Source organism: Dipteris shenzhenensis, chromosome 15, assembly GCF_047967505.1.
Source record: "Dipteris shenzhenensis isolate YYH24624 ecotype China chromosome 15, Dip_SZ_1.0, whole genome shotgun sequence".
Taxonomy (NCBI): domain Eukaryota; kingdom Viridiplantae; phylum Streptophyta; class Polypodiopsida; order Gleicheniales; family Dipteridaceae; genus Dipteris; species Dipteris shenzhenensis.
In genome coordinates this window covers 52,821,576-52,839,618 of record NC_141610.1, presented here as the reverse complement: position 1 = coordinate 52,839,618, position 18,043 = coordinate 52,821,576, and the positions used below count along the sequence as shown (strand labels likewise).

Here is an 18,043-nt window from a genome sequence, read left to right as displayed (position 1 = left end):
GGTGCACCTCTACCGATCAATGGAAGTTTTGTGAACAAAAATGGAGAGCAAGAGTGAGAGTGAGCAAACATAAGTGTACTAAATAGAATAGTGGAATGAAGTGAGTACAAAGAAAGAGTGAGGGGTTTTGTCTAAGTGACAAAACCCTATCCTATCCACTAACCGTAGTTAGGGATTGGATCGTGGTTAGAAGGGAAAACCTCAATGAAGGAAAAGTGTCCCTAACCTACTTATTACAATACATTGGCCACTGCCTAGAATATGATAATAATTTTGACACCCCCCTACAGTGCCAATGTGGTGTACAAGGTAGTGATCAATCACCAAAAGGAGAGAAGTTTAGGGCACTATGAAATGCCTCAAAATTCTCACGTGGAAGTGCTTTGGTGAAGATGTCTGCAACATTGTCATGTGTTGACACATAGATCATACTGATCTCCCCTGCATGCAACTTCTCTCTGACATAATGATAATGAACCTCAATGTGCTTCGTGCGAGCATGAAACACAGGATTCTTTGCCATTGCTATAGTACTCTGACTATCACTGAGAATTGGAGAAGGACCCTCGAATAAGAGACGAAGATCATGATCAATCACCAAAAGGAGATAAGTTTAGGGCACTGTGAAATGCCTCAAAATTCTCACGTGGAAGTGCTTTGGTGAAGATGTCTGCAACATTGTCATGTGTTGACACATAGATCATACTGATCTCCCCTGCATGCAACTTCTCTCTGACATAATGATAATGAACCTCAATGTGCTTCGTGCGAGCATGAAACACAGGATTCTTTGCCACTGCTATAGCACTCTGACTATCACTGAGAATTGGAGAAGGACCCTCGAATAAGAGACGAAGATCAGCGAACAAATGACATAGCCAAACACATTCAACTATCGCTGTGAAAGAGGAAGTAGCCACTATAGATTGCTTCTTGTTCAACCAAGAAATGCAAGCTTTGCCCAAAAAGAAACAATTACCACTAGTGGACTGCCTAGTATCATAGTCTTCAACCCAATCTGAATCACTGTAAGCATGCATCTGCAACCTTGAGTCCTGTCTCATTCTCAACCATAGCCACAAAGTGTTTGAAATGCAAAAACACTTCTAATTTTGCCTTAAGACCATATACCCAAGTATAATTGGTGAAATCATCTATGAATGTAACATAATAAAGATAACCGCCAAAAGCAGGTGTCCTCATGGGACCGCAAACATCACTGTGTATGAGCTGTAATTTCCGAGTAGCTCTTACTGCAATATCCTTCTTAAAAGGAAATCTATGCATCTTGCCAAGGATGCAACCCTCACATGAGGAGGACATGACTCCAAAGGAGGCAATGCATCAACCATAGCATGCTTCTAAAGTGTCATTAAGCTGCCATAGCTCATGTGCCCATACCTGGCATGCCATAACTCCGCATTCTGCATTGCAACAGTGGGAGTGCTCACTGAAAGTGCAAGATCGGATCTTTTTTCATATATGTTAAGTTGAAAAAGACCCCGATACAAACTGCCAGACAACATCAAAGCATAGTCACTCTCTTTGTCTCTGACTACACACTTAGCATCATCGAACATAACCTGAAATTTCCCTCTATTGAGAGAGGACACTGAAAGCGAATTCTTCTTTATACCTGGCTCATAGAGAACATCTGAAATTCTTAAATCTGTGCCATCAGTGAATGTGAGGATGATGTCCCCCACTCCACACATTGAATAAGAAGAATTATTTGCACAAGTCACCTTTTTTTAAGTAGGTGGAGGATGCAGAAGATGCAAAAAGGCTCTTCTTAGAAGTGATGTGCTTAGAAGCACCACTATCAAAATACCAAGTATTCACTGTCTCTGACACTGAGAGAGCATGCATCATTTGAAGGATCATAACTGCAAGTCAAAAAATCATATGGATCATCATCAATAGTTGTTGTAGTATCTGAACTACCCACTGAAGAATCTAAAATGCAAGACAAAAAGGCATAGTGCTCTTCCACATAGTTTGTTGTAACATCTCCCCCATCATGTGCATTAGGAGCTGATGCATCTGACACAGCCATACCGGAATCCCTTTTCTTTTCTTTAGCTATGTGCTTCTTGCACTCACCAATATAATGACCTGGCTTCTTGCAGTAGTGACAAATGCCCTTCTTTTTAGGCTTATCTGCATCACCCTTAGACTTACAAGAGGGCTGTCTTGAATCAGCTTTATGCTGATGTGCGGGCTGATTGGCATGTTGCTTTTGCTGCCCTTTTCCCTTGGGCTTAAACTTAGAAAGCATGGCATGCTCACCAGTCCGTGTTGCCATATTTCTTCGTGTCTGCTCTTCCTGCAACAGAAGTCCTACCAACTCGTGAATTGCCCCCCCCCCCCCCCCCCCTCAATGACAAATTCAGCGAGGTGTGGAAACCAAGATAGGACTCGAGAAGAGAATTTAGAGTGGTGGTAATCACCTCTCAATCCGGAATAACTTCATCTATATTCAGCAACTGCTCCCTCAAATCTTGAAGCTTTGTGAGGTGAGCATTAATATGCGTATGAGATAACTCTCTCTTCAGGAGGAAACTCTGGCATCATTTCTTGCTACAAACATACTCTCTAAAATCTCCCAAGCTGCCTTTGAGGTCTTGCATGACCGAATGTGAGGAATAATGAACCTCTTGACAGAAAGAGAAATTGTTGACAGAGCTTGTGCATCCCCAGAATCCCATCTTTTATGCTCTGTTGTGGGAGCCACTGAAGCAACAACTGCTCCAATTACTTGTGCTGCATTTTGATCTCTACCCCTGCCTCCAGCTATAGGAGTGATAGGTGTAGCCACAGAATTTGGCCTTACCTCAGCTCCATTGATATAGTCCCAAAGATGTCGCGAACCATAAAACTCCACAAGGAGTAGTTGGTGCCATCCAACTTATCTTCCTGTGTGAGGACTCCAAACACCTCATTGGGGTTTTTCTAAGCCATTTTTGCCAGATAAACTCAAAAACACAGCAAACCAAACAAGTAGAATCCCTTCCTGGGATGTAAAATGCACAACTAGAGTCTACCTAAGAAAATCTGTCCACAGTGACAGTTACTCTCAAAGCCTATCAAAGGCTTGAAATGCACCACAATGCTCTGCAAATGCCCAAAAATCTGCAAAAAAGTAGCAAAAGTATGCAAATTGACTCACACTGAGTCCAAAACTGCTTGCACATCTCCCAAATGCTCTTTCAACTGCCAAATTGCATCCGAAATACAACAGCATATCACCGGGACTTGGAGGCCATGAAACAGCTTTATTTACAGGATTCAGATTTCGAAAAGACCATGAGAAATATTCAGCAAGGAGTATCTTGACGATCTCTCATGAAAGATGATCATCTTTGTGTGACCCAAGACATGCGAGCCAAGGTTTTGGAAGAATGTCATGCTCCTCCTTATGCAGGGCATCGAGGTATTCTGTCTACTACACACGCCATTGAGAAATATTTCTTTTGGCCAAGGATGCGGAAAGACATTCACAAGTTTGTAATTGAATGTCTTACGTGCCAAAAGGTAAAGTATGATAGGCACAAGACCCCATGACTTCTCATGCCGCTGCCCATACCGCAGGGATCATGGGAAAGCATCACCATGGATTTCATCTTTGATCTCCCACATGAGTCTCATGAGCTGCCATGTGGCTATGCCACATGTCAAGGCTGCCACATCAGCATGCTACATTACCAAAAACCCTAAAAATAGAAAGTGGTCATAATTCAATTCTGATTTCATGCCGTGTACCTAACAGCTTGTACTATCCAATGATGTACTCTAAAGTCACAATTGAGCCATAACTGAGATCAATAGTTTGTCGTCTTATCTTGTATCTCCATATCTCTTTGGCATGCTTCCAAGCTCACACCCAAAGCCTGGAGACATTCTCCTAAATGGTTGCTAGGTCCGTATACAATCTGTGCATTTGATTGGTCCCATAAATTGGGTACTCAGGTGGAGTGTGATTTCCAATGTCCCTCCTAACGGAGGTCATAACTCTGTGGGACACTAATGCCCGTATCCCCAACAAAGGGGTCCATCTTCAAATGCTAGACCTTGCCCTCATGTACCTAACTGAACAGTAGGAAAATATTTTTTTTCTTTTGCAAAACATATCAAATATAAATCTAAAAGAAAATTTACCAAGCAAGTGGATACGGTGTGAAGTCGGGTAACAGGGTCCAGGATTTTCATCAGGCTGACCGCATGGAAGAACGGTGTTGGAAATAGGAGGATAGAATCTCTCACAGCTCTCTTCAACCTTCAGCTCAAAGTACACTCATAATACTTCATGAAACACTCACAGACAGAGATCTATGTAGACAGCAAGAGATTCATCCACCAACTGTGGGAAAACTGAGCCCAATGTGAGCACAAAACCCCCCTCAAATCTGATGTAAAACTCTGCTGCAAAACTCTCCTCACAAGCCTCCAAGTGGGCATTGTCTGTGATGGACTTCAGTGGCTGGATTGAGTGAGGGAGAGGTAGGAGGGCCTCTTATCGCACTGGCCCTAGGGAATCTTCACCGACTGGCAGGGGTCGACTCAGCCCCCTGCACCGACTTGGGTAGCAGCCCAAGGAGCCACCCTGTAGTCGGCCATTTGGCTGACCCAGGCCAGATCCAAGCCTACAGATCCAAGCCTATATAAAGCCCTGGTGGCCTTTGCTGCCCTACAGCCAGCCCCTTTCCAGGCCCTTTGCAGGCCCCTTTTGTAGGCCCTTCTGCTGCTATGATTCCTTCCCAGCACCCTATCATCTACTGACCCTTGTCCCTTCCAATCAAGGGCTCACAAGATTCGGTCAGTAATTTATAGCAAAGGGGTTATGATGGCCATGATCCAATACCAGCAGCTGGCGTTCAATGTCTTCCAACGGCGCCATGAAGCACATGCTGCCACGGTCGCCCAATTCATAATGGCCAATCTCCATGGTAATGAGCTGCAGCAACAATTGGCCAATGAAAGGCATAGTCTTGCCGCAGCACAAGCAACTAGAGAAGCCAGCATACAGGTGGCAAAGAAATATAAAGAGCAGGCGGAGGAGATGCAAGCCCGCCTTAAGCAATTGGAGGACCAAGGAGCAGAGTTGTAATGAAAAACTGCGCCAGCGGTACCTCACTAACCAGGACAACTATTTGAAGCAAGAAAATAAATTTATTAGAGTCTTCGGAAGACCGATGGGTCTATGAGACTGAAAGAAAACCTGATACAAATCATAGTAAGGGTGGAGCTACTAAACGAGCATCATCACCCGTGCTGAATCCTAAGTCTGATCATACATAATCAAATACATCTGAGTGTGACAATGAAAAGAAAAAAGACTGGAGCGGAGCGGAATCCTCCGTATGTCATGTCGCCCTGGCTGGTGCATAGCCAGTGATGGGACGTTGGCGTCCGTCAAGGGGTGCCGTGCATCTCGATCTCTTGGACGAGGCTTGACGCAAGACCAGAGCCACTGTGACTCCCGTGGGATATATCCCGGGTCTAAACAATGACGGGAGGTCCCCCCAGAGTGATCTGTGTGTCCCCTTGATGTCTCGTGTGTCGACACGGATATTTTCCTGTTAAATCTCATACATGAGTATCAAAAAAATACACATTCGCGTGCTCCTATGGCATGTGCATTTATCTGATGGATGCCATACTTTTCACATGCCTTAAACTTATTCAAAACAAGGCCCATGAAAAGTATCATGTCTATGAAAGACCATTTGCATGGTTGGACACACATATTTTCCTTTCTTTTCCCACGTCTCATACATGAGTAACAAAAAATATGCATCGACGTGCAACTATCACATGTGTATTTATCTAATGGATACAATACTTTGTGCACGTCGGGTCGGGGTCTCTGTCACGCCTGCGGCTAGAGACTGGACGATCAATGTCACTTGATGGAAAGAACTCTGTGATCCTGCTCTGAGAGGTGTCTAATGATGTGGCCAAGCCCCGTTGCCTGAGTAAGTACTCTCTGTGTCGGACCCCCTCGTGAATGAAGTCCGTGAGGCATCTCTGATCTAGGTAGGCGAGGAATCTAGAAAGGAGCCCCGAGCCATCTCTAAAGAGACAGTGGTAGCGACCTCAGATCTCGTAGTACACTGGGCACCTGAAAATAAAATGCTCCTCCGACTCAACCTCCTGACAGTCGCACAATATGCATATGCATCGCTCCCTGGGGATCCCCTTTGCTCTGCCGCTCTCTATGCGGAGACGGTGTGATGATACCCGAAACTGTCCGATGGAGATCCATAGTGAGTGAGGCATATGAAGCTCAATGTACCCCGGTGGTGTGATGAATCCCTCCTCCGAAATACGAAGACAGTAATCTCTATAGAAACTCAGCTTCACTGGAAGCTCCCTCGGCTCCAACCAGGTCCTAAAGGTGTGTAGCTGGAGAAGATCCTCTCGAATGACCTAATTGGTGTGTGGCCCGACCAGGATGGTGGGTGGGAGTAATGGAGGGGCATGTAAACTGTACTGACAAGGAGGTATCCTATCGATGTGGAACCCTAGTCTCACAAACCATCTATGAGTCCGTGCATACCAGCATCGCTCGTCTCCCTCTGCTGCCAACCTCATGGAGGAATCGAGAGCCAACTATGGTAACCTCTGTCTCCCTGATGTGCAGTCCCCATATGATCTAACCCGGTGTAGATATGTGATGGTCTGAAAGGCTACATCTAGCTGAAGTGGAGAAGCACCAAACTCGGCCTGAATGATGTGATGTGGTACAAATGGTTCCCCCCGGATCATCCATGAGAGCATGAGGATCTGCAGGCGCTCCACCCGTGTCCACTCTATCTCTGACATGTCAGGTCCCCAACAAGGGCTGCCATACATACCGGCTGGTCGGACCAAGGAGTCGAAGAGAAGAGCCTTGGTCCGAGGGTCTTGGAAGTGGGAGTGGAAGCATTGTCTCTCTAGCCGAGCTAGTGAGGCGTATCCCCTACTCAGTCTCGCCTGCATCGCTGGTCTCATCGTGAAGATCAGGCTGGAGAAGATGACCCCCAAGTAAGTGTATGAGGATACGATCTCAACTGGTGACCCACCGAAAGTGAACTGCTCCGTTGCATGTTTGCTCGAGAGGTGTTAAAGATCATGACCTTGGTCTTGCTAAGGTTGACCTCCAAATCATGGGATAAACAAAAAGCCTGCAGTGCATCCAGGTGTCGCTGGAGCCCCTCGTGTGTGGACGACAAGAGTGCCACATCATCTACATAAAGAAGAATCATGATGATGATCCCGGCAAGTGAGCAACCGGTCCCTCCGGAAGCCCCCATGAAAGTCTCAAGCTTATCAATGTAGAGACCAAACAGGGTTGGTGATAAGGGACAACCTTGTTTGACCCCTATGGTACTCAAAATCTCATCTGTCCAGCCTGCACCTGTCCGAACTCGGACTGAGACTCTCTCATAAAGTGCCATGACTGCCCGCATGATCTCCTGATCAAATCCCAATGTCTGTAGGCGTGTGATGAGACGAGCTCGAGGTACTGTGTCAAAGGCTTTGCGGAAATCCACAAAGCAGCAATATACCCTCTCCTTCCGTGATCTGGCCTCCTCAATGGCACTCCTAAGTGTGAGTATGTGATCCATAGTCCCATGGTCTCGCTTGAAACCAGCCTGACCCTCTGCTCTGAGCCCTCTCATCTCTACGAACAGGCTGACCGACGCATCCAATATAGCTGCATAGATCTTGGACATCACATGTCCAATCATGATAGTCTTGTAGTTACTCGGGTCCATGAGATCCCCTGCCTTGTGGATGGGGGTGATGGTGTCGAGGGTCCAAGTGCGTGGGAAGCCAAGGCAAACAGCGTCATTGAATAGCTTTGCTAGGATCGGGGCTAACGTGTCGATCCCATATGCAATAAACTCAGTGCATAGCCCCTCGTGATCCTTAACTTGGCCATTGTGCAGTTTCAATGCCGCGTCCTTGACTCCCCCTCTGGTGAACAATGTGCAAGTGGTGGGGCGAGGAGTGTGTATGAGATCTGGAGTGGGCTGGTGTGGGACATCATAAAGATGGTGTGCATACGTGTGCCAGACTCTCGTGTCAGTGAGGGGTGATGGAGACCTACGCTCAAGGAATCTCCGCCAAAAATCCTTAGAGTGGGTTGCTGTACAAGATGTTCAGCAGGTCCTCCTCATTTCGACGAAGAAATACCTGCTTCTTCCGACGTACGAGACGTCGGTACTTGCGTACCGTGTCTGGTGTGTTCGGGGGGTGACATCTGGTTTCAAGTCGAAGTTGTCGACGATAAGCCTTGCCCTCCGCATCGTACCAGTTGTTGCAAGATACAGAACCAAGAGGTGGTGGTCTAGTGGACCATGTGGTGTGGGGAAAGATTTCGAGGGCAGCCTCGTGGAGTGCACGACTAATCAAGGTAGCACGGTCCTCTATGAGTGGTATGTGATCGATGTAGGTTAGGAGTCTGTTTAGGCATCCAGAGTAGGCAAGTGAGAGGCTGTGATCAAACTGTATGTCGTGGTAGGTGTCATGCTTCCTATGTGGTGTGTGTGGTGTGGCTAAGCGTGGGGTGGCGATAGTGAAGTATAGGTATGTGTGATCAGCTCTTGGAGGGAGTGGTGCTACGGTGAAGTCGGTGATACATGAAGTGAAGGTAGGGGATCCCATGATGTTATCTACTACACTAGTGCCCCCCCCATGTGGAAAGCAAGTAAAACCACCTGAGGAGGGCCATAGGTCAAGCCCATTGTAGATGATGAGATCATGCATCCTGCCTAGAGCGTGTCCATATGGAGTAACAGGCCCGTGTCGGGTCCGATGAGATCCTGGTCATACCTGCTCCGTCTAGGTCCATGTCTGGTAGCATGATAGAATCGTCTCAGAAGTCCAGGAGTGGTGCGTGGCGCATGCTGGTCCTGGCATTGAAGTCCCCAACAAGGAGAACTCCCCCGCGGGCTGAAAGGTCTAGGATATCCTGATGTAAGGGTGCATATGGCGATGTCTCACCCTGGGATGTGTCTGGCAAAAAGTAGCATATTGCTATGAAAAGGTCACGAGTGGCTGTGCGTTGGATCCAGATCCACATGAATCGGGAGTGTGCGTCCTTCCTCTCAATGGAGATGGCTCCAACGAGTGAAGACCTGTACAATACTGTGACCCCACCTGATCCTCGAACTTCTCCTGTATCCATTGTCTCATCCATGAAGGCTAACTCCCATGTGTAGCCATAGACTATCGGTAGTGGACGCTCTGGACTCTGGTGTGTCTCCGTGTAAAAGACTATGTCTCGTCCTGTATAAGACTCCGAGAAGTTCCCTAGGTCTGACCATAAGGTATCATTACAGTTTCAAATGGTGCAGGCTAGGGTCTTGGAAACCTCAGTCTCACAGGCCCCATCCCCCTAGGGGGTACAGGTGAGAACGTATCACACAACATGTAGATCTCAGCCCTACACAATACTCTCCGAATGGAGAGAGAGACAACAACTAGCAGCTATGGCAACAAGTAGCTTTCTTGAAACAAGGACCGCGCCTGGAGTACTCCAATCTTATTCAGATAGCAAGCAGCTGAATTTGTCGGGCTCACGAGCGCATCTCGTTATCTCGCCACACAATCTCTTGGCCCATGCACAGTCGAAAACACCTTCACACACTACTACACCACACTCACCGCACAGTCCACACCCTATACTTTTGACCTCACCACACCCCTCCCTCATAATGCCCTTCAATTTTGCTGACTCGCTATCTTTTGCCAGCCCCTCTTTTTTACCCAAAAAAAATAGACTTCCATTAAGTATGAATAAAACCCGCTAGAGCAAGCTCAGGGCAGTAATACATCATGACGTGCATGAAAAAAACTCCTCAAGAAGAGGTACAAAATAACCAAGGTTGAGGCTGGAAATGCAGAATTTGGTCAAGAGAACCCCTGCATACCCGTCCAAATAACCATCAGTGTACATATAGTGTCTGTCCATATACTGGCCATAGTCTGAGAGGGGTGAACCTGGGATCCACCCAATGCCTCTGTGCACCTAGCTCTCCATATATGCCACCTGATATACTCGCTAGTATCTCCCAACATGAAATAAAAGAGGATAGCGCTGAATTGGTGAAGGCCAAAGATGGCAGGAGAGGGTGAAGAGGAGAGGGGAGAAGTAGAGGAAGGGGTAGAGAGAGAGGAGAGAAAGAGAGAGATGGTAGAGTGAGGGGAAGAGAGACTTGTACAGTCCCTCCACATGTCCCACCTAAAATCCCCACTAAAGGGCCTCTAAATTAGCCCATTTTCCCCCTTCATTACAGCCATCCCTTCCCATAGAATTTCGCCCACAAAATTCTACATCCTGGCTGTCTAAACGAGGCAGCAAACAGCAACTACTAATCAGCCCGGAAGGAGATAGGGGTAGTCCTGGACAATGCTTTCTGGCTGCCATGAATTTTCATCTTCAGGGAGACCTTGCCATTTGATAAGATACTCTACGTAGATCTTGTTTCTGAGCACATGGTCTCTGAAACCCACGATGCGCTCCGGGGCGTAGAGGATGTGACCCTCCTCATCCATAGGTGGTAGCTCAGGAAGAACTTGGACATGCTATTCTACATGCGGCTTCAGCAAGGACACATGGAAAACATTGTGAATCTTGGAGGAATTGGGTAGCTCCAACTCATACGCCACCTCTCCAACTTTGCACATGATCTTGTAGGGACCGTAATACCTGCGAGCAAGATTTGTATTGGCGTTACCTTTCAGCGAGGCATAACGGTTCTTATGGAGGCGTAAATGCACATAATCCCCTCCTTCAAAAGACAAATACCTCCTGTGTTCATCCGCATATTTCTTTTGCTTGGCTTGGGCATCCTGCATATTCTTCAGCTGATGCAATCTCAAGATTTCCAGGACTTGTTTGACATGTCTAATATGTTCCTGCTTGTCCTTGCTGTAAATGAGGATGTCATAAAAAAAACCCAGCACATATTTGTAAAGAAGAGGCTGCAAAATCTTATTCATGAGTGCCTGGAAAGTAGCCGGTGCATTGGTCAATCCAAAAGGCATAACTTTGAACTCATATAAACCTCTTTCCGTGCAAAGGTTGTCTTGTGCTCATCTCCTTCTTTCAGTCTGATTTGATGGTAGCCTGACCTCAAATCAATCTTAGTGAAAAATTGAGCACCCTTGAGTTCATCCAACAGGTCACCTATCCTAGGGATCGGAAACCTGTTCTTGATAGTAGCCTTATTCAAGTCTCTGTAGTCAATGCACATGCGGTATGAACCATCTTTCTTCTTCACCAAGAGCACTGGGGATGCAAAAAGAGAATTGCTATGAGAGATAAAGTTCTTCTCAAGCAATTCTCACACCTGTGTGGCCACTTGTTCTCATTCTACCTTCGAGAGACGGTACGGAGCCTTATTAATTGGCTTGCTATCAGGCTCAAGCACTATGGCATGATCAAGATCTCTTTGTGGAGGCAACTGTGAAGGTATATCAGCAAACACATCTGTAAATTCTGAGAGCAATTTCTGCATATCACAATCCTCAACATGGGAAATGCTACCCTCCTGAGAAACTGACACATTCAGTGCATAGATGGCACACTCCCTCGAGTTCTCTGGCCAGCTACTTCGCTGAAATGACCTGCAGTTTAGGGTTGCAATACCATGCAATGTTATAGATCTTCCCTTGTAAACAAAGCTTAGTGACAAGGCATTTAAGTCCATGTTGATTTTGCCCAAGGATTTCAGCCAATCACAGCCCAAGACAGCATCGATTGGGCCCATATCCAATGCCAAGAGAATCCCATTAAAATCATAATCCTCAGAGAGCTTGATCCTTGCATCTTGGCAACAAAATTTACTGACCAAATGTTGTCCATTTGCCACCTCTACTCTCAGCCCATGGCCAATCTCAGTAGCAATCAGTTCCACCTTCTGTAAGGTCTTAGAATTGATGGAACTATGAGTGCTACCGCTGTCCACAAGCATGTGAACAGTCCTGCCATTAAATTGCCCTTTCAATCTTAAAGCACTTAAAGCACTTTCCATTTCTCCCCACACTTAAAGCATAAGTTGGCCTTTTCTGCTGTCCATTATGGCCGTGGTATATTGCTTAATTTCTGATTTTTCATTTCCAGCAGTAGGCTTAGTTACTGGCTTGGCATCTGATGGCCTGTATGGCTTGGCATAGGGCATTTTACTACCTGAAACAGTAGGAAACCTTGGAAAGGGCGCTGCTGCAAATTTTTTATCATGCCAATCAGTCACCTAAGGCTTCTTCTCAGCCTCATTTGCATTCTCATATGCGCTGCCGACTGTCATCTTATACTTGCTGGCATATTTGGGCTCAAATACCTCTGCCAATTGGGCTGCACGCTCAATTGTTTGAGGGTTATGTGCCTTCACATCTGCAGCGAGAGAAGGACTCAATCCATGGATGAAACACAGCAACTTCCCTCTCTCAAATACGTCCTGTACGAACAAGGAAAGTCTCCAAAAACGCTACAAGTACTCTTGGACAGTACCCGTCTGCGATAATACATTGCTCCAGTATGAGCGGGGATACAAATGTGATGATGATCAACTCCTTGAACTCTTTCCAGGTGGCTGGCCTCTGAGGCGAGTCACTCATATAATGCCACCAAGTATGTGCATAGTCCTGCATGTGCATGCATGAATCCCAAGTTGGGTCTCTCTCCCAAATGCATCTCTCCGAAACGATGGCATACCAAAGGGCTGAGAAGAGGATTGACCTCTCTCCCAAGGGTGTGGATTGCCATATAAACCAAAGCTAGCTCCAAGCATACTCACTGGTGCGGTGAAAGGAGCACTAACCGGATGCACACCAATGGGTCGGCCCAAAAGAGATGGCTCAGCCTGCATAGATGCAGAAAGCTGTGAGCCAAAAGATGGCCCGACATCCTGCAAGAAGGTGCTCTGTGGCACAGAAAATGCATCGTCTAAGTCCACATAATCCCCATGCTAAGGTACATGCAATGGTCTAGAAGACTGATGCTCATAGGCACAGTGGGCATCTGCAATAAAGCCCCTACGTGGAGCAGACAAAACATCATGATTGTCTGAGTGGTCCCCTTGCTGGGGTGCGCTGCTTACCCTTATCCTGCATAGCAATGGCATGTGTGATCTGCTGACCAATCTACTGTCCCATCTGGGCAAAAGCGGTATCCTGCATAGCCATGGCTATCGTAAGCTGCTCGCTGAACTCCTGTCCTATCTGGCGGAAAGCACCCTGGAGCATAGAGGAAAGGGCATCCAAAAACTATGTCTACGCTCCCTGCGCTTCCCCGGATGCAGGAGAGAAAGGCTGAGTGGAAGGAACCTCTATACCACCAGTAGATGCAACCACTGTGGCAGGCACTTGCTCATACTGAGCAGCCTCATCGTTGTCATGCATATCACGAGGGGCACGCTTCGGTGGCATGGTGATTGACCCTGGAGAGAGGAGCTCGAATGTAGGCAAAGAGAAATGGATAGCAAATCCCTGCTGTAATGAGCACTGGAGAGGCTCGGAAGAAAGATCGTCGAAGAAGCTTCAGAACGGGGCCCGAATTAGCTAAAATAGGGCTGTGGAAAGCACTTCAAAGAGGCTAGAAGATTCTAAGTTTTGCCTCTCTTTTTTTTCTTTGGGGAAAGGGGAGGGGGGGGGGGGTTCCCTAAGTCGCCTAGGACACTTAGGACTCCTAACCTAGACTGGTAAGACAGTTAGGACAGTGACTTAGTCTAACCCAACCTAACCTACTAATTGAACCCAAGTTAGGTCAACCTAACTGACCAACAACATCGTGGCGTTGGCGTGGGTGCAACAAGAGGAGGCACGGCGACGTGAGGTCGGAGGTCGAGAGGTGACTCGAGTCGTGTGCACGACACAAGCAGATCATGACGTGAGGCAACGCAAGTCACGACGCGAGGAGACATGAGGCGACCCGAGTAGATCGAAACTGATGGAACTTGTCGGTTCAGGCTGATGATTCAGCCGTTAGGAATCTGTATGGTAGGAATCTGTATAGTATTGCGAACCCGTTTGATTGTGAAACCGTTTGAGTCGAATCCATTAGGCGCAAGTGATTGCCATCTGTCATACCCGAGCTAAGTAGAAGCTCTCCGACACTTTGTGGGCTTCATCTACGCCTTCAAGCGACTTCAAATTTGTGGGCTTGTACATCAGCTTGAACCTGTGCCCAGATCCTTGACGAGGGTGGATAGGCGTGGATAGGTTTGGATAGGCATGTAGCTACTGGTGTTGTTTGGCCTTGCGTTTGTCAACCTATGAGAGGAAGGGGTAGAGGGAGAGGAAGAAAGAGATGGTAGAGTGAGGGGATAGAGAGAGATTGGAAGAGAGAGTAGGCAGCACGTAGGAGGGAGGAGGGAGTAGATAGGATTAGATGTCACATCAAAAGGTGCTACAAATGGGTGGATGCAGACTTATATAGTGCCTCTAAATTAGCTCATTTTCCCCCTTCATTACACAACAGGGTCCACCGAGGTATGCACAGCCCTGAAGGGTGAGGCAGGAACATCGTCCAGAGAACATGGCTCAATCAAGTGTCATCTGATAGCTATTGCCCATGATGAGTCATGCCTCTCAGTAAGACCTGAGGTCCCGAAAGGGAAAGCCAAGCAACTAAGCCCCAAGTCATGAAGAAGGGGGAATGTGCAAAAGAATTGAAAATCCTTGCAAGCGGGACAAATACACTAAAAATATAGAAACAATAAAAATGAAAATGGATTCTATGTACGGCTATTAGAACGAGAGTGTAGCGGAAGAGAGTCCGCAGAGGCAGTTCTCAACATGTCAAGGAGCCATTACTTTCAACTTCCTCTGTAGACTCCTCACTTGCCTAGAATCCTTCAAGAAGTCCAAGGAACATGTTTTTGGCCTGCCCTCATGGGAAGGTCTAATTGGAGGTCCTAGTTGGAGATGAGAAAAATACATGCTTTGAAAATTAGCATTTTGATTTTTATGATTGGGCCAAGTTGCACTTGCTATTTGCATCCCACCGTTTCTCCCCCTTTCTCTCTCTTCCTTCTTCTCTCTCTTTCTCTTGCTATTTGCATTCCATCTTTTTCTCCCCCCCCCCCCCCTCTCTCTCTTCTGTTCTTCTTCACTCTCTCTCCGGGCAGGCCACATGAATGAAATTCACCTTGTTTTCTTGATAAAGAAGTCCAAGGAATTCTATCTTTCTGTGGCAATACACATACACGGGCCAAACTTGCCGTGTACTCCACTTCCATATCGGCAGAAGACTGACAATGTATCTATAGAAGGCTTACTTCAAGTATTTACGTCAAGGGAGATTAATAAACTACTGAATGGATTCGTGCGCATCTAGTTGACGTATAATGAAGAATTGAATGGTCCCGAACCTCCAGATGCCAAATGAGCGGTGGAAAACACAAGAAGTAATGTCCAGATGTCACAACACTTGTTCTAATACAAATTGAGTTTGAGGATAAGAGCATACAATGATGGCTCCGGAGTGCTCCACAGTTTCCCCACTGGAAATTGTGCGATTGACACGCAAGCATGGAAAAGTCTGCATCTCTCCTGTATGCATAATTTTCGACCCGCTTGAGTCCATGTGGACTTCCTTTCTGGATACTTCTTCCGCTCCCAAACACCGAGCTTGGCGAAAGATACTCCTGGGTCCCCAAAATTCCGCGGCCTTCTTAGTGGCGTGCAGTTTCGAAGCATGCGCATATCTGGCACGCTCGATGGCAGCTTCTGTAATGTCTCCACATAATGAAAGCCATACAAATTTTAAAGCTTTGCAGGAGCCATGCGCTCGCCTGGCCAATGCAGAATGGATAATCTTCCTTCCACTGTCGATGTCTTGTGCTTGATACGCAAAGGTTTTGGGGAGAACCACCATTTCTCGCTGTTTTAACGAGTGAAACGCAGACCCTGCAAATTGCAATGCAGAATTTTGTAACGGACAATTACGAAAAAACACCCTCGAACCATTGACAGTATGTACGCACACCGATTCTGGATGACAAGATGCAGAAGTACCGCTCATATAAAAATACTCCGCGAACTGTAATGTGGCAATCGCTCAGCTCAAAAACAGGCCTGTTCTCGCTTCAACTGCCCAAGTACAGGAATGTTCCTATAGCATAAAGCGACACGTTATCCATTCCACAAACCAGTGGCATGACCAGTCCACCCGCTCCACTGGGTCTCAAGGTGGGATGTATAGATCTCCACTGGGTCTCAAGGTGGGATGTATAGATTGTCAATTTTCAATTTTACGTACACGGGCTTTGTATGCCATTTGTTAGCACTGCCTTCCACGCAGAGCTATAGTTCCCACGCAGTTTCTTGCCAAGTGGCCTAGACGCCCCTTCCATTTTGGTTCTCTCTCTCTCTCTCTCTCACACACACGCAGAGCTATAGTTCCCACACAGTTTCGTGCCAGTGGCCTCGACGCCCCTTCCATTTTGGTTCTCTCTCTCTCTCACACACACAAAGTTTGCAAATCATTCGCACTATCTTGTGCACGCAAATTAATCATCCAATCATCTTGACAATTGTTTTCCTTTGACAGAACCAATTTTAAAGCAGTGTTGAGGAGTACTTGTACTCACTTGTTTTTCACTTAATGCACATTTTTTATCAAATGGTTTTTTGATTTACAACCCACGCCAAGAGAAGGGAAAACAGAGAGAGAGAGAGAGAGAGAGAGAGAGAGAGAGAGAGAGAGAGAGAGAAGGGGGGGGTGTGAAGGGGATTTGCTAAGCTCAAGGAGAAATTCACCCACATCATGAGTAAGCGTGTCATAGTATGGTCAGGGTCAAAGATTAATACTATTGGCAAGACTTGAATCTTTGTATCACATACTTGAATCTTTAGCAACTAAATTTCTCTCTCTCTCTCTTCATACACATACAAATTCTCTCTTGTGACCCCTCACACACACACATGCACACACACACAAACAAACACTTAGACTTAGGAGACATGCACACATACACACACACACACACACACACACACTTTGACTTAGGAGACGTGCACACATAAACACTCAAACTAAGGAGATATACACACCTCTAGATCCTCCTTCTAGATCCTCCCTTTTTATTTCTCTCCCTCTCTCGTGTGCGCTCTAATCCTTCCTTCTTTCTGCATTTGATCCCATCTCATGCACCCTACCCGTTTGTATCTCTTCTACATATTTGCATCCATTCTTCCTCCTTTCCATCTGCATGACCACCTCGCCAATTTTGCTCTGATCTTTGCTACCATCTCACCGTTTTCAAGCTCTTTACCTACACCATCTCTAAGTGTATTTTGCTCCTTCCTTGCTTTTGATCTTTGCTACCATCTCACCATTTTCAAGCTCTTTACCTACTCTCTCAATGACCATGTCCACAACCTTGACACCCTCCATTTGTGATCGCCTTGAGAGATGGGCCTCCTCATTGTCAACAACCATGCCTACATGTATGTGTTGCTGATCTTAGCAAGAACTCACCCCCTTGTGAATAGAATTTTTTCACTTTATGTGTTATTGTCATGCAAGGAATCAAGGAGCCATCTGAGATGTGCAAGCAAAACTTGTGTTCCACAAATCTAGATGAATTGAAAATTGTGATGAGTGAGTGAGTGAGTGAGTGAGAGAGAGAGAGAGAGAGAGAGAGAGCTACAACACTGAAGGCACGTTCACAGCTTATTGACTTCAAAGAACATACCATCAATGTGTTAAGAAATAGCTTTCAAGTAAGCCTTGTCCTATGTTTGCTTATCTCTTTCAACAACAAATTCCAAGATACGGGACAACTTCTCTAGAAAGTAGCCACTATGGTTTCAATGGAAAGAGAAAATGAAGAGTTCAATGGAAAGGGAAATGGAAACATAGTGATAGGCTTGAGGTTGATGAGGAAGATGTCATCACATGAGTCTCAAGATGATAGGTTTGAGGTTGGGGAGGAAGATGTTTCCCAATATTTGAAAAAGAGCACTTGAAGGACATGAATACACACCCACCATGCACGCTCGAGGATTCAAATTCCACCACATCCCTAAAACCCTCCTTGTGAAGCCT

At 46.4% G+C, this 18,043-nt stretch overlaps 1 protein-coding gene across 3 annotated transcripts in view; it reads right to left on the bottom strand.

The window, feature by feature from the left end:
• LOC147893967 (uncharacterized) overlaps positions 1-16,213 on the bottom strand; it is a 37,335-nt gene extending 21,122 nt beyond the window's left edge. For all 3 annotated transcript variants that reach the window (XM_087386257.1, XM_087386255.1, XM_087386256.1), the window contains exons 1-2: positions 16,009-16,213; positions 15,461-15,900 (exon numbers count right to left, since the gene is read on the bottom strand). In XM_087386257.1, coding sequence (XP_087242383.1) covers positions 15,461-15,900; positions 16,009-16,015 — 447 coding nt within the window. In that variant the 5' untranslated portion in view covers positions 16,016-16,213. The remainder of the gene's footprint in view (positions 1-15,460; positions 15,901-16,008) is intronic.
• Between the last annotated feature and the right edge of the window lie 1,830 nt (positions 16,214-18,043).